The sequence below is a fragment of the Epinephelus moara genome, chromosome 19 (genome assembly GCF_006386435.1).
Source record: "Epinephelus moara isolate mb chromosome 19, YSFRI_EMoa_1.0, whole genome shotgun sequence".
In the NCBI taxonomy this organism is placed as follows: Eukaryota; Metazoa; Chordata; class Actinopteri; order Perciformes; family Serranidae; genus Epinephelus; species Epinephelus moara.
This window is the reverse complement of record NC_065524.1, coordinates 24608594-24632725: the sequence shown is the minus strand read 5'-3', so window position 1 is coordinate 24632725 and position 24132 is coordinate 24608594. Positions and strand designations below refer to the sequence as shown.

The following is a 24132-nucleotide window of genomic DNA, read 5'->3' as shown; positions in this document are numbered from 1 at the left end:
CCATGAGACATTTATTATATTTAAAATGGAAAATTAATACGCTCTGAAATACACTCATTGCTATGTTCATACAATCTCCTTAAATCACTACGAAATCATAGCAACGTTAATTGGACCATAGACTGTAATGTTACTGCTAGGCATAAAGATACACTTATATAATAATAATGTAAATATCATTAAAATTTTAAAACACACACACACACACAAGTAAAATAAAATAGACTAAATAAAAAATATTGAATGCATCCAAAATATAAAGGCTCTCTGACTTAACTAGTGAGATATAGGGTTTCATAAGGTTTCGATCAAGGCTGTAGCCATGGAGTCAACACTGGGGGGACCAAATCCAAATCTGCCACCCCTGAACTAAAAAGAAAAAAAAAAAATCAAATTTTAAAAACGTATTTCCTTCTATATTAAATTATTTATCATAAAATACAGCTATAAAGTACATTGTACAAATGAACTGTCTACATAAATGACACACGCACATAAATGATTGACTCTTTACTCAGACTTCAGTGGGCTTTCTGACAAGTATAATGCATGTAATAAAGATATTAATATTAGTTGAATACACCGATGAGCTGTGTTCTGCTGGGGTACGGCAGCACTACTTGGACAAACCACGTGCAGAACTGCAGTACAGTCCAGAACCAATTGTAATAAAAATGGTGATTTGTTTGATGTTTATAATTGTGATTAAATTTGAGGCAGCACTGAATTCCTGCTTGTCGTAGAATAGCATTTTTTTTTTATATATATTTTTTTTATCGATACATGGGCGGCCATTTTTAGCATATTAGTACACCAAGGGGGATGTGTCCCCCCCAATATATATTATAGTTACTGCCTTGGTTTGGATTAGATCTAAAATTATTAAAGATACACTGGTCCAGCTGTTGAAATGTAATTATTTTCTGGTTTTGTGGGTCCTTTATGATTGTAACCTACACTGAATATCTTTGGTTTTGGCCTGTTGTAAAGAAGTCACCTTTTTGTGATGGGAATTTTTCCCTATTTTCTGACAAGCTATAAACAAATCGATTACGCGAGAAAACCAATTGGCAATTATTCGATAACAATACATACTCATTAGCTGCAGCTCAGATTTTTCAATTCCCACCAGCAAAAATCACTTCATGTGACTACAGTATGTCCTGCCTCTCAGGAGATGGCTTTGGAGACCCATCATTGCTCAATTACATTATTATTATTATATATATATATTTTTTTTTTTACATTATTATTAACAGAGATTTAACATCTATTGACCTGTTACACAAACGTCTGCATTTTCAACATTTAAGTAACCTTTGTAAATACGTAAATTAAACTAGTGCCTCTTATTTTATTTTTGAAGTTGTGCTTGCACAAGTCTTTATATGCTGCCATTTATGTTTTATTTTATTTCAACAACTGAGAGAAGCCTTGTGAAATTTCATTGTAACTTAGTATAATAACAATAAAGATCATTCATTCATTCGTTAAAGCTAAACAGCACCAGTCACAGAATGAGACGGGCTTCACATCTGCAATGAAAACTAATAAGGACACAATGTCTCCTAATGACCTGTGTGCACACATCAGCTACATCTGGAACTAAGGAGGCTGCTCACCTTCATGCAACTTAGCTGTGCAAACCATCCCAGATAAAATCTGCGATAACTAATTGACATTTTCATATTCAAATAAGCACCCTAGCATGTCATACTTCATACCAGTGCTGAACACCAGAGTGGAAATGTGACCTGTGCAGTACATCAAACTTTGGGGTGTTAAAATACAGTTAGTCTACATTCAGAAACACTCAGCCTGTAGGATACAAAGAGATTCACACCAGGAGCTGTTGTGGTCATTCCTCCATGACATGACATGTTGGATGTACAGTAGTTGGAGATTTCATAAAGCACCGAGGGTGCAGTTCAGCAGATTTAAATGGGGTTACCTGGAACATTGCAGATTAAATGATCTGATCCTATGTGAAGCTAATTAGGAATCTGCTTCTTACAGGGGAGACTGGTTCTCCTCATAGAAGAACACTCGTCTCGTAGCGGTGTAAGCCTTTGCAGATTAATGACTGGCAAAATTAATCAGTCCTTCAAGTTCACTCGACCATCTCTTAAGTATAATTTGAAAGCGTCTCAGGATTTCCTTAATCTGTTATAAAAGATCTGGCTGGCAAAGCCAAGCCAGAGTCAAACACAATGTTTGACAACAATGTGCACAAGATATCAGACCACTGTAAAGAATGTCTCCATTGTTTACTATTGACTGTTGCTTGTCCAAGTTCACCCTCCATTTAACAGACAAACAGGTAGCAACACAGGACTGTTTTTGGGTCTGGTGTCAGCAAGAGATGTTATCATGATGAGCGCATCTCCTGTGAGAGAAACCCACAGTGATTGTGCCCTTTAACATGCATTTACATTCAGTTGTTCCTCGCATGTTTCAATGTGCTCCTGTACCACTGTTGGCCAGCAGATGGCAGCACTGCACTTTTGGCTCTGCAGCCCCACAATGCCACACTGCAGGGCAGGCTGAGTTCAACCTTTAACCTCCAGTTGATAAGCATGCACCTTGTACAGACCAGATTTGATTTAACGTGTGTTGCACAACCACTGGCACACACGCTAAATCAGGGCAGAGATATCACTGATAAGGAAACAAATAAATCCATTACATTAAAAGGCATCTCATTTAGGTTACAGTTCACAATATGCCGGTATCAGACGGCCACCAATAAAACAAATAAGCATCTTTATTGCTACATTTGTCTTCCTAAAACTGCAGGTCTTTATTCCATGAATGCACATGCCCAGTCTGTAAAATCACACAAATCTCTGAGACATTTCAACCAAACGCCAGCTAAACAATTTCTGTTTCGACATTTGAGAGAAAGGCACTTTCACATTATAAAAAAAATCTATGTTGCATTTCACAACAATATATAACATTACCATGATGAATTAATTACCATCCATACATGTACAACAAATAGGCACTGACGGTAGTGATGAAACTGCAAGTAACTTTCATTCAGGTTGCACAAATAACAGGACGGACAGTGATATATATAATATATAATGTCATAAAATGCTATAAAAAGTGAAATCGACATGGTTTTTTCGTCATGCATCCTTCAGATATTACATGTAAATATCAAAAAATGATTTACCTGCCTTGGGAAGTGCTCCTAAATTTAAAAATAAAAAAGAAGAATCTCAAGTTACCTTTAATTTATTAAAATACATAGCTTAAGTTAATATGCATATAAACATACAATGGGTTTATAAATCACGTAGTTGTCTGCTTCCACTGTTTAAGACTAGTCATTTTGATTTGGTGATTTGTTAAAAATACACCCACCCCTGCAGGAATGACTCATTATTTGTAGCAATCTAAATGAGTATTTTTGTATTTGATGAAACAAGAATCTATCGAAAACACTCCAGGAGGGGAGGGTGTATATTTAACGCCCTTTAAGAACCGATGCTTTCCACTGGTGAGCTGGGCGTCGATTACTCGTTCTTCTGCAGAGAGGAATAGTACTGGACCAACACCTCCCAGGCCTTGGGGGCCATGAAACCATCTGGAGGGTTCTCTCCGCTGCGAGCCATGTTCCTCATCTTGGTTCCAGAGATGAACTCAAACTCAGCATGTCTGAGAGAGTGAGGAGATAGGAAAGGGCAGTATGGAGAGAGTGGGCAGGATAGGTTATTAGAAGTGTTGTGAACTGTAACAACATTAAAAATTCATATAATGAGGCCATCATTAAAGCTGCGCAGAAATACCAATGGTGGATTTAAATCTACAGGAGGGAGCCTTTTAATTTACACTGTTAGAGATTCGGGAGTTGTCTTAAAGGGACAGTCCATGCCCAAATCATAAACACATATTTTTCCTGATAGCTGTAGTGCTATTTATCAGTCTAGACTGTTTTGGTGTGAGTTGCCAAGTACTGAAGATATCAGCCATAGAGATGTCTGCCCTCTCTCCAATATAATGGAACTAGATGGCACTCAGCTTGTGGTGCTCAAAGCGCCAAAAAAATAAATCTGAAAAACTTGACAACAATATCTCTTTCCAGAAATCATGACCCCAGTTACTCAAGATAATCCACAGACCTTGTTGTGAGCCATTTCATGTAGGAACTATTTTCTTTCTACCAATTTATACCTGCCAACTGTATCACAGCGCAGAAGGAAGAGTGCATCTACTGCTAGCTCATGCAACACCGCTGAGCTAGCTAACATTACAGCTCAGTTGAGGAGGACTCTCTCGTCCATGAGTAGATGCACACTTCCTTCTGTGTGGTGCTACAATGGCAGGTGTAGTTTAGTGACAATTAAATAGTTTCTACATTAAACTGCTCACAACAAGGTCTGTGGATTATCTTGAATGACTGGGTCTTGATTTCTTGAAAGAGATATTTTTATTCATTATATTGGAGAGAAGGAAAATATCTCTATGACCAATACCTCAAACACTCGGCAACTCACACCCAAACAATCTACATTAATAAACAGCACTACAGGTGAGAGGGAACATATGTGTTTTTGATTTGAGGGTGAACTGTCCCTTTAGAGTCATATTACAATCCGCTTGCAGTGCCAACAAGACAAGACAAAGGGTCACAGATGAGTCACATTTCCACAAAACTAATGTTATTGCTTGAGAGATTTGGGCCCAAAAATGTGTGCAGGAGGATGTAATGCTGTATAACAGTTTGACAGCATGTTTAAATAAATGTGGTGAGCACTAACTATCAATCGCACTTTGCCTTTTACATTTGCTCCAGTTTAGCTGCTCTCAGGTTCACACCAGGACAATCATGTCAGTAGATTTTATGTTCTGATTTTATGTTAACAAGATAAAATAGATAGTATGTAGACGACAACAGGACAAACAAGAAAAATCTGCAGATTTTATCTTTTGTTTCCACTCACCGCTCCTTGTCGTAAAAGTCCATAGCCTTCTTTGTCTTGTTGTAGGCAGCGACCCTGAAGGGGATGATCTCCACAGAGGTGAGGCCCGGGGCCATGGTGAGGACCTTTCCTCCGTGGGTGGGGTCATATAGGTCCTGCTTGGTCTCAGGGTGGGGCATGCCTGCAGGGTCTCGGCCAACAATGTAGAAGTTTGCTCCGGCGATCATTCTAGCTCGACAGTGCCACTGAACCTGGTGAGACATTGTCAGGTTAATATCATAGGCTATATAAAAATAGTGGAGCCACTGTGGCATCACCCGTTGGTTTGTGGACTCCCATTTGATGGCTCGAGATTGACATTTTGACTGTCGCCATCTTGGAGTTTTGGAGCCAGAAGTGACCATATTTGCACGAGAGGACAGAGCTAACCCTAACACTAGCTACTAGCTTGGTTAGCACAGTGCATTTATAATCTTTGGTTAACTGTGATAACACTACTGCTTATTTCCGCAAGCAAAAATCAGACACCATTAAAACAAAATTATGGATACTGACTCGCTTTTGGAGACAGCCTGAAGTGGTCATTTAAGAAACTGCAGTTTTTGGAACATCCTCATTGGCTTCGTTTTTCAGCTCCAGAGGTTGTTGCATGATTAATTCTGAATCACACCTAAACATCATGGGTAAATAGCTGAACAGTCGAGAGCCTTACTCATCAACACTACTCCTTACCTCTGTGGGTCCAGCATACATCATGGGTGAGGGAAAGATGGCAACAATGGTGCTGGCTGGATCCAGGACGCCATCCTCCAGGACCGCAGCATGCTGCTTCATCCGCCAGTCCAGGGGCACATCGTCATCTTTGGTCCAGCCGCCAAGCGGGTGCAGCAGGAGGACTGGATTCTTGTAGCCTCGCTCCAGTAGACGACGCTTGGTGTCCTGCATCAGCAGGGCGTGACCATTGTGGACGGGGTTACGCAGCTGGAATGCGAATACCGCATCTAAGTGGGACGACATGGAGAAGCACAACCAAAAAATCACATAAAAGTATTTGTAGTAACAGCAGCAGTATTACAGTTCAGTGAAACTGTTGAGCTTCATGATCTGTGCAGTCCAAAACACGTGAAGAATATTGTGCACTTTAAGAACTGTCACTGCAAACATGCTCATAATGCTTTCACATAACGAACACTTGCCATCAAAACTGCTTGTGGTTTGTGTTCAAGGATAAGTCTGCTGATATTCTACATTTTCCCCATCAACAAATCCCATAAAAAGACCCAAAGCAACAATGAAGTAATCTTAAGAAGTATTTTCTGTGCAGCAAAACCTAATATAGCTTATTCGTTATGTCATAAATCTCTATTGATCAAAAACTTGTCAGTGCTGGAACGGGTGACATCCAGTAGGCGATTTCAGGAGGGGATAAGGAGGGACACTATCCCCCCCCTTGCTAGAAAAATGATCCCTCTTGCAAACCTACAAAGTCTTAGGGCTGCTGTAAAACCACGCCTACTCAGGGCAACAAAAAAAAGTTTATCTTGGGTGCGTTGGTACAATGGACAAGCAAGAAAGGATGGCAGAAGAAATACCTGCGCACCAATTCAGCTGAGCTGGACAGCCACAAAAACGTTTCAGTCCTTGAGTAACAGTGATGATAGTCAAGGACTGAAACAGTTGCAGCTGTTTTTATCACTTCTTCTTATTAGGGTCCAGGCAGCTAAGCTATTGTAATCCTAGTTCTTCTTCTTCTTCTTCTTCTTCCAAGGAAATCATACTTCCCATGGGTGAAAACTCACCAAACTTTGCACAAAGGTCCAGTCTCATGCCAGATATCCTCAGCTGTAAACTCAAGCCAATAGTCCTGATGGTGGCACTACAGCAAGCGTCTAAAGTTCGAAACTTTGAAAATTCATAACAAATCAACCATACGTGCTACAACTTCACAACTTTCATCAAACTGTAGGCCCAATACTGAAGAAACTTGTGTACATTTAAACCTATTAAAATTTATGAAGTTCATCACTCTGTTTTTTTTTCAGAAACTGTAAAACTTCTTAAACCTATCTCCTCCCACAATTTTTGCTCAATTGACACCAAACTTGCTACAGAGAGCATCTTCAGACTGTTCTACACAAACTATGTTTCTCAGATTTTTGATTTATCAAAAATTGAGCCTACAGTGCATCAAAATGTTTGACTGTAAACGGTACTTTAAACATATACATGCAAATTCTTGCTAAATAAATCTTCAATGTTCATGAAAAAAATGACAAAATTCTAGAGTCATGGTAGATGATGTGTGGCAAATTTCAGAATTTTATCTCAAAAACTGAATTTTTGACAGCATTTTGAATTTTGCTCTAATGTGAACAATTGGAGTCAATGTAAAAATGGCAATTTTAAACATCAGTTTTCACTTATGGAGTAAATCAATCATTGTTACAAACAAATTACCAACATCTCCATGCTGTCTAGATGCAATATGTGTATTTTCAGATTTTTGTCTTAATAACTGAATTTTTTACAGTGGTTTCAAATCTGCCTTTCCATGCACGGATGGCTGCTTTCCTACACAACAGTGAATGGCTTACTCAATTTGTGAAGCCACTGTCAAGTTGCTACTTGCCAATTAGCTCAGAGTGGTAGATGACCATCTTAGGTTCCAGAGGTTGCAGATTCAAGCCTCAACTGGTGCAGAATCCACATTGTAATGTAAACATCTTCTTGTGCTCCAGCTTATTGCTTAAAATTGCCTGAGCATGACTGATCACTGTGCAGCATCTTCAAGTCTTTTTTCTGCTAGAAAATCTGCCTTCTCATGCTTGAAAATAAAGTGAGAAGCCTCAGATGGTTTCACACTGAAGTATTGACACTGGATCTTTGTGCAAAGATCCAGTGTCAATACTTCAGTGTGAAACCATCTGAGGCTTCTCACTTTGCACATAGCTCAACTAGTTAAACATCAGTTTTTCACTTATGAAGCAAATCAATCATTGTTAAAATAAATTCCACGCATGGACGGCTGCTAAACCTGCACGTCTGGCTTAGTCAATTTGTGAAGCTACACATGAATTCTCACTGACTAATTAGCTCAGTGAGATAGAAATTGAGTCTTACTCTCAGAGGTTATCAGTTCAAGCCTCAGCTGATGCAAAAGGCCGATTGTGTTGCTAAATTCCTAAATGTCTTCCAATTCTTCTGCTTGTTGCTCAGAATTGCCTAAAAATGCCCGGACCCGACCCATCGCTGCGCAGCAGCTATAATTTTTTTTGCTCTTTGAGCACCCTTCTTTTTGTGCACAGATGCGCACAATAAATTGACATTTTTGGCATTGAACTCATCCGATGAGCCTTTTTTGTGGCTGTCCAGCTCAACTGAATTGGTGTGCGGGTATTTCTTCTACCACCCTCTTGTTAACCTGCCATCCCTCTCCATTCCCCAAGTCCGGACCCAAATGCCGTCCTATCTGGATCCAGATCTATAACCAATAACTTACTGAGAATTAATCAGTTTTGATGGAGAGTTTTGATGACCAGGAAACACACACACCAATTAAATGCCTTAAATGCCTCACATGATGCAACTCAGCCAATCAAATTTGTGCATTCAGATGAGCATTGCGACTCGAGTGAGTGAGATACACACACAGGAGAAACAAAAGAAACAGTTAAAGAGATAAGAGATTTTGAGAAATCGCCAATCCCTTATGTTAAAAAAATTAACATAATTTCCACGAACATGGGCAGCATTGCATATTTCATATTGATCCCAACAATAACATCCTTAATCTTCACTTGCATATCAAATCTGCAGCAGAAAATAGTCCTCAACAAATGCACTACATCCTACAAGGTTTAGTTCTTCAGACTTGGGAATGAAAGCCAAAGACATAAGACATAGTTGTTAGTTCTGGTCTTTTCATGGGGTTTGTGAACAAGAAGAAAAAATAGAACACTGTCAGCCTGATCCATTAAGTGCACATCACAACATGCTTGCACCAGTAACAAAACTCAGGACAGGACCACAGAGCAGCAAAGAGAACACTGAAAAACAAAAATCATAGATACACTGTGGTGTGGATAAATAAAAGACACAGTCTTCAACACAGCATTCACGTCAAAGTGACAAGTGAGAGTAAAACAAGGTGATCACATTTCCTTGTTCTTTACTTTTCATAAAGATACTGTGCGTCTCCATTGATCACTGAACACACAAACGTCGTCATGCAGCTTTAAATTTACCATTTTATTTTTTTCATCTGGTCCTTTGTCAAGTTCTTCTGAAAGACAAACGGTGCACACTGCTTTCATGTTCATGTTTGTTCATTTTTTTATGAGCTGCGATTATTCATGGAACGGCATTAATCGTAAGTGTCACATCAGTATAACACACTGAATGCCACTGTGTGTTTCCTGTGGTTTTGTGATTAAGTATATTTAGATTTTCTAACCTGCTTTCATATCTTTAAACTTCTGCTTGAGCTCCAGTGGAGTGAGGCGGTACTGGTCGAGTCCATCGTTCCATTTGATTCGCTCCAGCACATCCAGGTCACCTCCTACCAGCCAATCACCTCCTTCCATAACCATCTGCACAAGGGGATAGTTAAAATATTTATCTTTACTGTTAATATTCGGGTAAGATCAATGCCTTTAAATTGAGTCTAATTATGTTAATATTTTCCTGGGGCTTGATTTACGTTTTGTTTGCCACAAGATCACAAAAGAAAACGATAGTATAGGTAAGAGAGGATCTCACTGTAGACATTAAAATTATAACTGTGCGTGTTAATGAATGCTTTATCACCTTAATGTAAGGGTGCTGTGGGCAAGTGGTGCCCCACTGTCTGGCACAGCGTTCTTCCTTGTGGTGTTGGTAGAACTCTGGGTTCCTGAGAATAGCTACACGCGCACCCTGGTACACCAGAGCTATGGCCGCGCAGCCCTCCAGCTCCTGCTTGGTCTCGGCACTCACAGGTAGGACGATGGGAACAGACAAGTTGATGGCCCCGCCTGAGACAGAAGAGGATGCAGTGATCTCAACCAGTGATCTAAAGCAAAAATCATTTCAGAAATGCTATTTAAACAATATTATACTAACATTGAGAAACAAACACAATGCACTCATCACAACCTTTAAGTAAGTTACAATTTATGTTCGGGGCAGTTATTTCCAATGGGGGTACTTCTGCAGTGGGGGTACTTCTGCAGTGGGGGTACGTGGTAAGGTTGTAGAGCATTTAATTAGAAATGACCCATTAATCTGAGAATATACATCCACATAATAAGTCTACAGGACACTTGAACACCACGCTTCAATTGAGAATGTGTTAAAACTAGTTAGAGGACAAGAGAAGTTGAAACCGTTTCAAAAGTAAGCTGAACGAAAGGTTGAAATGTACAGGAGGGGAAAATCCACCGGTTTCTGGCAGAGAACCATGGCCTCAAACTAGGAGGTGCTGACTCTCATCCTGACTGCTTCACACTCGGCTGCAAACCGCCCCAGTGCATGCTGGAGGTCACGGTGTGATGAAGCCAACAGAATCACATCATCTGCAAACAGCAGAGATGCAATTCTGAGGTCACCAAACCGGACTCATTCCTTCCCCGGCTGCACCTCAAGATTCTGTCCATGAATATCATGAACAGAATCGGAGACAAGGGACAACCCTGCATGAAATCCCTGTGAGGAAAACTCAGGCTTCAGATCGTCCCGAATGCTCTGTCTCCGAAGTTTTTACGCTATTTTGGAGGCAAGCTGACGTCAGATTGTGACAGATTTCGGTTGGTGAAGATTTGGGTCATATGTCAGAAAGTGCTGCAATACACAGTCATGCAGTCCACACTCAAGTACACACAGCTAAATGGACTTGTACAGCTCCTTACTTGTCTTATGGCACACATTTACACACTGGTTACCGAGTTTACCGTACAATGTGCCCCCTGCTACTCGGATTAGACATTCACACACACTCACACAGCAATGGAACACCCATCAGGAGCACAGAGTTTAATATCTTGGCCAAAGGTAATTCAACATGTGGACTTGAGGAGCCACAGATTGAACCACCGATCTTCTGATTAGTGGATGACCCTGAATGACTTCCAATCATTCACGTACATTTGTTGTCTTATTTTAAAATAAACTGCACAAGAGTAAAATAATATGCATTTTTATTGTTACTTAGGTAACGAGTAGATATGTGTGACCGCCTCTTACCATCCAGCAGATTACCGAAGTGTATGACCTGGAGGAACTCTCTCTCTCTCATGAATCCCTTCAAAGGACTAGCCCAGCCTTCTGACAAGATCTGCACCCACTGTAGATCTAACTGTGGACACAGGATAGTTACTCATTATAAACAGCATTAAAGTATGGATTTAACTGCTCTGATGGTGTTCGGTGTATTGTAAATATCGATACACAATCTCTGCCATGTCCACTATTGACCCTTTTGTCCATTTGTTCTGTGGTAAAAAATAGGCCGGAGTACTGGAGCAGTGGGTTACCTTGGTGATGTTGATGGTGGGAAGATGGTGTGCTCTAGCCAAAAAGAGGTTCAGCTTGTTCTCCGGAACAAAGAGTTCATTCACCTCCTCCATAATCTCGCCTGGTACAATATTCTACATACAAGGAGAAAAGGGGTATATCAATATTATAGATTAATGATAAGGTTGGTAATGTAGGGCTCCAACTAATGATCTGATGATTCAATTCTATATTAATCAATTAGTTGTTTGGTCTATAAATGTCCAAAGAAAAATGGCCATCACAATTTCCCAGTATCCAAAGTGACATCATCAGATTGTTTGTTTTTAACCCTTACTCTAACCCAAAAGATATTTCATTTACTATCAAATATGACAAACAAAAGTAGCAAATCTTCACATTTGAGAAGCTGGAAGGGGAGAACATTTTGCAGTTTTGCTTGAAAAATGCCTGAAACGTGTCCGAATTCGTTTGGTCTTTAATTACAGATGTTACAGTTTTAGTTAGTTTGATATTTTGGCTAACTTTAAGAATAAGAATACATGGAAAGTGTTGCATTTAGTGAGCATGGAATCCATAATATGGACTGGAAATATTTAATTCATTCGTTAAAACTACTACTGAAAGATAAACTATGCAGGATTTTCCTTAAAAAACAAACAAAAAAAATAATGTATAGAATCGTACAAATGTAATCCCTCTTAATCATCACTTATGACCTGCTAGAAGTGTGTGGCGGTTTGTGTTTTCTTATACTTCTAAAGACCCTTTCCCACTGCACCAAAAAAAAAAACTAACATTACTCGGACATGCCGATCCTTGGCGTCGCGAACTGGCTCTTGGGACATGGAATGTCACCTTTCTGGCAGGGAAGGAGCCAAAGCTGGTGTCCCTGGCACCGAGTACCTGGCTGAGTGCCATGGAGATGTAATTTACTATCAAATACCAGGTGTAAGGAAAATGCTCAACTTCAGCAAACACTGAAATGAAGAGACTCGGAGAACCACGGAGAAAAGTTACAGCTAACGGGATTACTTTAATTGCAAAATACAACTCAGTAGAATACAGGTTGTAGATCACAGCAGAAAACAGCCCCGCTTATCCAACTTCCAAATGTTTTTATACTATTTGAGTGAGGGGGCGTCTGTTCGTTTGTGTGCATGTGTGTGTGTGTGTGCGTGTGTGTGTGTGCAGACAGGTCTGGGCTTATGACCTAATTGTCCCAATAGGTTTGATTTCTTAGGAAACCTAAGTGTTTTCTGTCCCGTTTGATTTCCAAGAACTTGATTGCGCAAAAACTACTCAATTTACCAAAACAACTCCTTTAATGGAATTTCCTCGGTCTTCCAAAGTTCACCAACTCAAAAACAACTTCTCATAAGGATTCTTTCCTATTGCGAAATCTGACATCTGGTCCACTGTTTCAAATACCAGGTAGCTAACACCCACTTTCGCTATCAAATACCAGGTTTGCTAACACCCACTTTCGCTATCAAACACCAGGTTTGCTAACACCCTCTCTTACAACCAAATACCAGGTGGCTGACACGCATTTTTACTATCAAATACCAGGTAGCTGTGACCCACTTTTACTATCAAATACCAGGTAGCTTACACCCACCTTTACTATCAAACACCAGGTAGCTGATACCCTCTCTTACTATCAAATACCAGTTAGCTGACACACATTTTTACTATCAAATACAAGGCAGCTGACACCCACTTTTACTGTCAAATACCAGTTAGCTGACACCCACTTTTACTGTCAAATGCCAGGTAGCTAAAACCCATTTTACTATCAAATGCCAGGTAGCTGATACCTACTTTTACTGTCAAATGCCAGGTAGCTAAAACCCATTTTACTATCAAATGCCAGGTAGCTGACACCCACTTTTACTGTCAAATGCCAGGTAGTTGACACCTACCTTTACTATCAAATCCCAGGAAGCAGAAACACACTTTTACTATCAAATACCAGGTAGCTAAAACCCATTTTTACTATCAAATACCAGGTAGCTGACACATATTTTTTCTATCAAATACCAGGTAGCTGACACCCACTTTTACTGTCAAATACCAGGTAGCTGTGACCCATTTTTACTATCAAACACCAGGTAGCTGACACCCACTTTTACTATCAAATATGAGGTAGCTGACACCCACTTTTACTATCAAATGCCAGGTAGCTGACACCCATTTTTACTATCAAATACCAGGTAGCTAACACCCACTTTTACTATAAAATACCAGGTAGCTGACACCCACTTTTACTATTCAATACCAGGTAGCTGACACCCACTTTCACTATAAAATACCAGGTAGCTGACACCCACTTTTACTATTCAATACCAGGTAGCTGACACCCACTTACTTTTACTATTCAATACCAGGTAGCTGACACCCACTTTTACTATCAAATACAAGGTAGCTGACACCCACTTTTACTATCAAATTCCAGGTAGCTAAAACCCATTTTTACTATCAAATGCCAGGTAGCTAAAACCCATTTTTACTATCAAATACGACGTAGCTGACACTTACTTTTACTATCAAATTTCAGGTAGCTAAAACCCATTTTTACTATCAAACACTAGCACCAGCATTTTTATTTCTTCTTCCTTTCTCCCGCCTCCTTCTCACCTTCACCTTCAAACAGAGAAAGGTAATCCCTGCCACCCATTTTTGTTCTGATGTATAATTGCATACATATTTGCATTCTAGTTTTGTGTAACCTTGCATTAAAACATATTCAGAGATCATGAACATGTCAGTGTCCCATACCGGTGCCTAATAAGATTGTTGGCATTTAATCTTAGCAGATCAAATAAAGTTATATTTTTGGAAATGCAATAATATTACCAGTTACCTAATAATACTGCACTGAATCAGCATTCAACAGTCGCATTTATGGTGTAAGAGTGGCGTTATGTGTCATTATGTGTCATTTAACTCCCACCACTTCCTGTGACGTTTCAAAGGAATCAGCATTTTCACATGACTGTTGAGGCAGTGAGGCAAATCACGCACAGCTCAGTTTGAACAAGGCAAACACAGTACAGTACATACTAATTACTCAGCATAATAAAAACCTGCTGCGACACAGACATGCCTTGGAGCATTTATTAAGACACGCACGGAAATGAATTTTTATATCCTGAACTGCACCTGTAGAGTTTAGTTCTTGGTGTAAAAAAGCATTTTTAGATTTTTCTACAAAATGCAGTATGTGTGGAGATATGCTGTGTACAGTTCACCTTTTTCATTTTCAGGTTAATACACTAATTGTCACCCTTACACTTATATGTTGGTTATTATGCAAAAATAAATCATACAACTTAATTTTATCTTCTGTTTCTCTCCTGACTCTTTTGGCTTGAGTGCCACAATCCTCATTTTCTTTTTTCTGTGCGCTCAACGGCTTCTTGCAAATAGTTTTGAATATACAGTACGTGTGACATAATTATATGCATGACACAATAATAAAACTCCATTCATAAATCAATTCATTCTTATACCTGTGACACATTCCTGACATATATAGCCGCAGCGAACAGGAGTCCAACTTCAGAAAATCTTGGTTGAGCAACAGCATTGTTTTATTCAAAACTAACTTACCTCTGCCTCAGTGACTGGGTCATAAAAACCAAACAAGCCAGCTTGTGAGTTTACTCATTTACTTTATCAGTAACTTTTTCCCCAGGGAAGCTTGAGCCTTGGCAGCAGAAGTAATGTCACTCTTCTGTTTTTCCTCATTTAAAGCCTTTTAATGGTTTCCCACCTAAGAACAGTATTTTGTAGGTTACACTCGTCTTTCCAGTTTCTCTTCTGATTTAGACTGTGACAAAGATAAACAAAAGTGTGATAACAGCGAAAGGGGTAATGTGAATTTTGTCTGCATCTGTGATCAGACCTGTAAATGATCCTCAGGTCAAAGGACACTGAGCACAAGAGAATACTATACCTCTTTATCAATAAATGGTAAATTAATAGTTAATTAAACTTTATCTAACAATTGTTTTATTGTTGACAAACAATGAAATAATCACCTATGTTTGGTAATCATTAGTAATGCTTTAATTTATGTTATTTTAACATTTTAGCATGACATTTTATCTACTATATTAAGTATTTGTTAAGTATTTTTTAATGGTTATTAACTGGTTTGTAAACTGTCTATAAACATTATTTGGATGGACGTTATAAAGTTGCAACGGACGATTATATTACATTGTTAAAAGGTTGATAAATAGTGTGCAGTGTATCTAAAAACATTATTTTGGTGGTCATTATAAAGTTGCAATGTTTTTAGAATGCACTAAAAAGTATTTATCAACCATTTTAAGGTTCAGTGTGTAGGATTTCGAGTCCACCATCCTGTTTCTACAGTAGCCCAGAACAGACAAATCAAACACTTTGATTGCGTTTTTGTGTTTTCGCATTGGCCACCATAGTTCTCCTACACACTTGGCACATGAGACAAGTTTCAGTTCTGTAACCCTACTGCGTGATGCCACTAAATCCTACACACTGGACCTTTAAGTGGTTAACAGATACTATGCAGTGCATCTATATAATATCTAATGATAAGGCGGTCACTATAAAGTTTCAGTGTTTACAGAATACACTACACAATAGTTATTAACCATTCATTCTCGGAACCCATCGGCTGTATTCGGTGTCTGACTTCCAGCAGACGGTGATACAGCCTCTGGGGGCAGACCCCCGATTTTTTGGTATTCCGGTTTGAGGAGGCGAATTTCCGTTTCCGACTTCCGTTTATATATATGTAAATATGCTGAACCATTGCGATGGATTCAGAGTTTGCAGTGACGCCAATTATGTTCCGCCTCGTTAGTTCACCACACGGAGCGTTTAACCTGACAACAACTGCAGCCGGCTCAAACAATCAGTGTACTTTGAAGCTTGATACTCTGGTTACAATGGGTCAGTTCAGAAACTTAGTCAAAAACCTGACTGATTTTAACTGTTACTGTTTTTAACTCGTTTTAACTGACTCATTATATGTATATATTCATATTGTGCTATATTGTACTTTTAAAATCAGTTGTTTCATGTCGTTATTTATGTACTCAGGTCTCTCTAGAAGACTTACCTGATTAAATAAAGGTTGTTATTTATTCTCATCTGTGAAAGGTGTAAATGTGTGGTGAGAATATTTTCCTATAGTATTCTACAGCAATAATAATTAAAAATATATTTTACATTGTGTGCATATGCTGTAGTCTGAATCAGTTTTCTGACGCAGCAGTGGCCTACTACTTCCTCTTTAATCAATTGCATCATCTGTTCTGAGTAACCAAACACCCACCCTTGACGTCCTCTGGCCAGTTGTTACAAACCCCTCCTCTTTCATGCGAGTGCCTTAATAAGCTGGACTGGAAAATCAAGAAGTGACAAAGAGCATTACGTCTTCTTCATGTTCAGCATCTAACAGCAGCGAGTGTAGCCCATCCTTGTCTATGCTGAACTTCCTTTGTGAAATAAGCTGATTGTTTAAATAAGGATATATGACTCCGTGTGCTGACAAATAGGTATTAACGTGTGACATTTACATTACTTGCATCAGCGCCCCTTTGTCACACAACACAGTCGAGATCTGCATCCTGTAACATTTGTCTTGTAAACAGGGACAGTGCACACTGACCGAGGCCTGTGTGAGATACAACATGTTTAGGTCATGTCACACCCACCTGCTCCTTGAGCAGCTCCAACACCTGATTGAGGCACTCGTTCACTGTGAGCTCTCCAGTTTTCAGCACGAGGTCTGGCGCCTCAGGACGCTCATAATCGGAGTCAATCCCAGTGAAACCTGGCAATGAAACCATAAACAAAAATGTTATTATAACCCCATCAGCGGTCATATTCCACTTTTACTTGAGTGAACCGCCCTGCAGTTGACCAGACCTTTGATCTCTCCGGCACGAGCTTTCTTGTAAAGTCCTTTTACATCCCTGCTCTCACACAACTCAAGAGGTGCGTGGACAAACACCTCGAAAAATGGCAGCCCGGCGCTCGCGTGGATCTTCTTCGCCTCAGCACGATCCTGCGGAAGAACACAGCACATATAATTCCACACTGCTTAGATAAAACATTCTTAGATCAAACCGTGCATGATATGCATCCGCACATGACTGTCACTTCATGTGTTCTGACCTTGCTGAAAGGAGAGATAAAACTGGTGACGCACACCAGCCCAGCATCTGCAAACAGTTTGGCCACCTCAGCGACACGCCGGATGTTCTCCTCGCGGTCTTCTGCAGTGAAGCCCAGGTTCTTGTTCAGGCCGTGGCGGATGTTGTCTCCGTCTAGCGAGTAGCAAGGGATGGCGTGAGACACGAGGAACTCCTCCAGGGCAAAACTGATGGTAGTCTTCCCGGCACCTGACAAACCTGCACCGAAAACAGACACAGAGGTATGACGGCACTGTTTTTAAATGATTACAACCTCATGACCAGTACATGGATAGCACATCAGGCTGTAGAGATTCACCTGTGAGCCAGATGGTACAGCCTCTAAAGCCTCCCCTGGTGCCCACGACCTGCCCTCTCTTGCTCCGACTAACATGGTGGGCCTGGTACACCACATTGGTTGCCCTGTTGAGATCCTAAAAAAGAAGGACACAGGCTCAGACAGAGGCAAGATAAAGTACTTATGATACAGACAGCTCAATGCAAAAAATAGGCAAACAGAACTGGTCTGGTTGCAGTAGATTAACAAGGCTTGTCATATGTAAACTAGCACGGTGTGGCACTTTACATAGTGATTAACGCTCAGTTGAACATAGAGCGACTGGTTTAACATGCTCCGTCCAAAGTAACTCTGTGGACCAGGCTGTGGATAAATAGGGCTGTATTGACTTGTAAAGGGGAGGGGTGGTAGAGGAGGGAGGGAGGGAGAGGACTGACTGGACAATGTGGCCAGTGTGCTGCCTGCAGCCCAGCGATGATGTGGCAGTGCTCGTGCCCACACGTTCGCCCTCTGCACCCACTTTCCCCCCTTCCCTGCTGCGTCCATCCCGCCCCTCGTCATCCTCTCAGTCACTAACCCCTGTGCTTGTAACCTGCCTCCGCCCAGTGTTACTTCAGTTCAACATGCCCTGCTATTTGCCCTCGCGGGGTTCCAGTCTCCATCTCACAATGTGCAGTTAAAGAGTTTTTTTCCACACAAAACATGACCTTGACATTTCACACGTAAAGGTGTGTTTCTATTGAGGAGGAGGGGAAGATCACGTATAAAGTTACTTTATGGTCGACTTCCAAGTGAAGGGTATCCATAAAAAGTTTTGGTTTATGGATAACCAGTCTGAAACCACACCAAATATGACTTACACGTTAAAAAGTTTTTTGAAAAACACACAATTTGGTTTCATTCAAGCACTGCGGGAGGATGGAAACATACACCACTGTCTTGTCTTAGTGCACCTGGGGCACTTCAGAGTTACCTGCTGCTCCTACTCACGTCTAGCAAGCAGGACAAAAATACTTGCTCTAAAGATGAGTATAAACTTCCCCGCAGGACACGTAGCCTGCAGGTTGTGCATGTCCACACCCACAGACGCAGACAAACGGCACTATTCTTCCACACACCGGAGACACCTTCGCTGCGTTCATCACAGACTCCCACTGCCAACACACTGCTGCTTATCCTCTCGTCCTTCATTTCAGCAGCAGCGGGAACATGATGTATCTTTTGAGTCTGTTCTTTAAATTCACTGAGAGACAACGTAACATTATTCATCTTATCTCATTACGCTTGCTTTTACATTTAATTTTCCTGTTTAAAATTGCTTTTAGGTGCTTTCATGCGAAAGAAATGTGTTATAAACTCTTATTTTTATAAATCTAGACGACCTTATGTAACCCTTTTCCTGTCGCTTCCAGCTCAGACTTACATCCTCTTTCTCAGGAAATCAGATAAAACTATGATAATAAGATGGTCAGAAATGTCTTAACTGAAGGCATGTGTGCACAAATGGGAAAACAGTGAGGATATTGGGTAATTTAACAAAAATTACAGGTGTTTTTAGGCCTGCAACAAGTTATTTTTAACATCAATTAGTCTGTCATTATCTAAATTGATTGATCTGTGTATAAAATGTCCAATCAAGAGTCTATACTCACTTTCAAGGGGCCTGCAGGAGCAAATCTGTGCCTCCAGAGTGCCGCAGACATCTCAGCTGTCTAAAAACAGCTGCTGAGACTCAGCTGTATCTGATTTTATATGGTGGAATCAAAGTCACGCCTTGTCTGCAAAGGTGTGCACCACCTCTAAGTGGGTGTATCCACATAGTGCAGCTTTATCAAACCAAAGCCCTCACGCTACACAAACAGCTTTGTGCATGGGGAAAACTTTCCATATATTGCTCATTATTGTCATTCTTAGGATGACTCCACACATGTTCTGCAAGTTGGCAGCATTCCTGTGCAGCATCAGACTCACAGTGGCCCCTTTCTCCCCCTCACTGCGTTATGAATGGGCCAAATTGACATGGATACGTTACTACAACAACCGGCCTATTCAGGGTCTGTAAGGCAAGTCTGTGGCCATCACACCTGGTGGTAAAGTTACAGTGAAGAGGTAGAAATGTGAGCAAGGCGGTGCAGGGAAGTTTTAAAGCAACAATGTTGCGTTTAAGGAAAAAAGGCATCGACTGTAGAGCGCATAGCGGATAGTTGAAGTCATTATAAGAAACTTATTTGGCTGTAGCTGCTCGGGAGGAGTCACTCGGGCGCTGTCGGCTCGCACACACACTTGGCTGAACTTTTCAGAAACATTTCTAATCTGATGACAGCTTGAATTTTGTCTCTGCCTCCCCGTTATCTACTCACCGTACGAGGCTTCTTCACTCCGGACATTTCGCACGACTGTTGCCAGTTAAACACCGCCGACGGACAGCTGAACACAGGGGCTCCGACCGCCTCTCACACACACACAGGCCCGGATGAGGGAGTCGAGCTGTAAAGCTTCCAAAAAATTTGGTGCTCGAAGAAGACGGAGGGGGGTTTTAAACGGGTCTTCCAAGACACGTAGCATTCCGCTGGCCCAGCCTCCGGCCCTCCTCCTCCTCCGACGGACACAAATCTGCATATTTTATTGTATAGTAGCCAATGCTCGGGCACGACGACACGACGGGGCCGAGCAGGGAAACCGGCAGGACCGGGACAGAGGCTAAGCATATTACTCCCTTATTGTATTGTTAAAATGTTGTATTAAATTACAGCAATACCACCCCTGAGCTATGTTTGCTGTTGTTCTTATTCTGTCAGTAACAGGACACTACAGTAAGGGATTGTTCTCTACTTACTATACCAGAGGAGAGGGTGGCTGGAGTGTGACTTTTTCTTTTTTTAATTTATTTATTTAGATCTTCTATGAAGCTTCAAATCCTTTAAGTTAACTTTAGTTCAGTGGTTCCCCACCAGGGGGGCGCCAAAGAGCCACAGGGGGCCTCAAAGCCCTCTTGATTTTAAGGAGTGTAATAATTCTTATGTGTTACGTGTCAAAATTTAATTAATTCGTGTCAAAACAAATAGATTTAAGGGTTGTATTCAAAGCTTATTCATTTATTAAGAAATAAATGAGTATAGAAAGTTTTAAAAATCCATATCGCAAGGATACAGGCGTGTGTAACGTGTGTACAGGGGTGGGGTCCCTAAAGAAAAAGGTTGGGAACCACTGGTTTAGTTTATTTAGATTATTTAACACTTTTCAAGTTGCCCACAGACCCACAGAATAATTTGTTCTATGAATTTTCCATTCCTTTTTTATTATTATTCCATTACTTTTTTTTATCATCACATGAATTTGTGCATTTTAATGACATTTAAAAAAAACCCAAAAACATCTTGGACAAAAAGCTGAGAAAAATGCATTTTTATTGTCATTTTCAAGTTCATAATCAATTAAAATGAAAATAATAATAATGAAAATAATAATAGTAATAGTGGCACGGTGGTGCAGTGGTTAGCACTGTCGCCTCACAGGAAGAGGGTTCCTGGTTCAAGCCCAGGGTGGGGGAGCCCTTCTGTACAGAGTTTGCATGTTCTCCCTGTGTCAGCGTGGGTTTTCTCCAGGTACTCCAGCTTCCTCCCACAGTCCAAAGACATGCAGGTTAATTGGTGACTCTAAATTGTCTGTAGGTGTGAATGTGCGTGTGAATGGTTGTCTGTCTCTATGTGTCAGCCCTGTGATAGTCTGGTGACCTGTCCAGGGTGTACCCTGCCTCTCGCCCAACGTCAGCTGGGATAGGCTCCAGCACCCTCGGGACCCTCAACAGGGTAAGTGGCTACAGAAGATGAATGAATGAATAATAGTAATGAAAATAATATTCTCTTTGAGGTATAGCGTAACACGTTGCCATGTACAGTGATCGTACAGTGTTCTGTTGCCCCCCTCTCCTTTGTGGTTGTCTTGTCCAACACCCAACCTCACAGAGTTAAATAACAGGTCCATTACTCGCTTTGCAAAATCAATAGAACGGGACACCACACACCCTCTCAACCAATACCTCATCCCATTACCCTCAGGGCGCAGGTACCGAACACTCAAATTTAGGAAAGCTCGACTAAGGAAAACCTGATCCCAGCAGCCATAGCTGCACTGAACAAGAGATCCTGTTGACTCAAAGTGTTCACCTCTGTAAATGAACGTGATGTTTTGTGATGTCTGTGATATGTCTGTGCCTGTGATATTTGTGATCGATCTCTGTAAATGTACAGTTAGTGGAAACGAATTTCCCTCTGGGACGAATAAAGTCTAAGTCTAAGTCACTGTTACTGTCATGGGGATCCCATTTCGTCCCACCAAACTGGTTTGCTTCTTCGTCAAAATCAGATTCAGAATGTCGATCAGAACAGGAGTTGTCAGAGTCGGAGTCCATAAACATCTCCATGGCTTGCGCAACTGTAAACATCGCAGTATTATATGTAACAAGTCAAATGTACATTTGTAATATTAAGCATTTAATTACACAAAAATTTGTTTCAGTTGTTATTACCTGACACGCTAAGGCCTACAAAGCCAACATGTGGAACGTTTGATACTCAGTTTCTGTACCCCTACGTTCACCTTTGGGGGTACCCCACCTATAAAGGGGTGTCTCCCACTTTACCTCTCCCATTTTACTGTTGTACTCCATGGGAGAGGTGAGCGACATTGCTCTCGTAGTAATTTCCATGTTTCAGAACTATTGCACATTCACATATATGTAGCTTTGTCTGGCAAAATGTTGGTGAAGATTCTCAGGATGCTTTCAGACCTAGAGTTGTCTTCCTTTGGTCTGAATTAGGGACTTATTTAGTTACAAAGCTGCATAATTGCCTAGAGTTGGTTCATGTTCTCACGGCAGCATTTACAAGTTGACCAGATCAAATGTCTTGTGCGAGAAAGCTGCTCTTGATTGGTCAGAATTTCCATGCAGGAAAAATCCAGGAAGTAAACAAAACGTTGAAGAAGAGTAGACTTGCAAGATAAATGTGACACTTTCTAATGTCACAATGGAGGGACAACTACGCAGGTTGATTTTAGCGCTGCTCATCGTGGACTATATTGCTGTCATTGTTCATTTTAGTCAAACCATACAGTTTGAAAACGAGGCGCGGCTCCAACTAGAAAACAATGTTTTGATGCATTGGATGTGCTGAATGTGCATATTAAGGCAGTACAGGAGGAGGTGCACATTAATAATCCTCCAGGACTGTAACATGCTCATGTTTAACCCAAACAATGTGTCATGTGACTGCAGTTGGTTTGGATCGAGGTTGGAACACGTTCTCACCACAAACAAACTGCCCCAGAGTTTGTCTGTAACCGGACCGAAACCACCTCTTCAAGAAGGTCTCAGTCCAGTTGTTTTGGTGCACACCCGAGTGCAATTGCTGTGTTCACACCTGCCCAAACGAACCGCACTCAGGGGGCAAAGGAACTTGAGTTTGATTGAACAGAGTCATCCAGGTCATGGTAATCTTTAGTGCTTTATCATGAGCAACTGGACCTTGCGTGAGTTTCTTGAACTGAAGAAGCCTCTTGGTTGAGACATGATAGTTCAACTGTAAAAGCCTCAAGAAACTCAAACAAGTCCAATTACCTGGAAGGCATGTTTTCTTTCAAAATCAGTGGTAAAATAAACAAAAAATAAGGCCATTTAAAGTTGTGTATCCCTCCTGTAAGCCAAAATAAAAAGCACCCTCCCGAGTGCCTAGACAATTCTTCAACATGTCTCCACCTTTTACACCACCCCCTCCCTCCTAATAAGTAACAAACAGTCCCTTACAAAAACAAATCTCTGTGGTTACCAGACTGAAGCAAAACCTGTTAAGAAATCATTGTCTGTGAGCAACTAGCCGTATGTATGATGCACTTTAGTATGTCAAACACCCTGAGCATCAGTTTCTACATATTCTGCACGTTTTAAAAACTTGCTCCAGATTACTAACTTGAGCATTCGTGGGTAAAATGTGATGATGTGTCCATGCCTGTTTCGCCTCCTCAACAAATCTACAGCATTTGCTTACGATGGCGTTCCTCTTGAATGTTTACTCAATCTATTTATTAACTCTGCAAACAACATTTATCTGTCTGTAAATAATCTTTAATCAGACAAATTCAAATTCAAAATTACCCTGCAGGTTAACACCTACACTGTCAACAAACAGCGGCTTTCCTTTCACTGGAAGCGGCTGGAAAAAATCTC

General features: G+C 40.7%; 1 protein-coding gene and 1 long non-coding RNA gene across 6 annotated transcripts; one reads left to right on the top strand and one right to left on the bottom strand.

Moving 5' to 3' along the window:
* Positions 1–2746: 2746 nt before the first annotated feature.
* LOC126407218 (bifunctional 3'-phosphoadenosine 5'-phosphosulfate synthase 2-like) lies at positions 2747–20428 on the bottom strand. 2 transcript variants are annotated; one of them, XM_050071935.1, is made up of 12 exons: positions 20270–20428; positions 17931–18045; positions 17595–17830; positions 17346–17484; positions 17132–17250; positions 11441–11554; positions 11151–11262; positions 9738–9943; positions 9385–9520; positions 5664–5932; positions 4953–5182; positions 2747–3666 (listed from the first exon to the last, which is right to left on the bottom strand). In XM_050071935.1, exons 1-12 carry the CDS (start codon positions 20294–20296, stop codon positions 3525–3527), a joined length of 1845 nt encoding a protein of 614 aa, XP_049927892.1. In that variant the 5' UTR covers positions 20297–20428; the 3' UTR covers positions 2747–3524. The 2 variants fall into 2 exon arrangements, with proteins under 2 accessions (XP_049927892.1, XP_049927891.1); XM_050071934.1 differs by lacking the exon at positions 20270–20428 and adding an exon at positions 19562–19638.
* On the top strand, positions 11561–17124 carry LOC126407221 (uncharacterized). Of its 4 annotated transcripts, none has more exons than XR_007571762.1 (3): positions 11561–13229; positions 13297–13772; positions 13811–17124. It is a non-coding gene; the product is annotated as an uncharacterized LOC126407221 (long non-coding RNA). The 4 variants fall into 4 exon arrangements; XR_007571763.1 differs by having other exon boundaries at positions 11561–13432; positions 13467–13772; XR_007571761.1 differs by having other exon boundaries at positions 11561–13704; positions 13739–13772.
* Positions 20429–24132: the final 3704 nt, after the last annotated feature.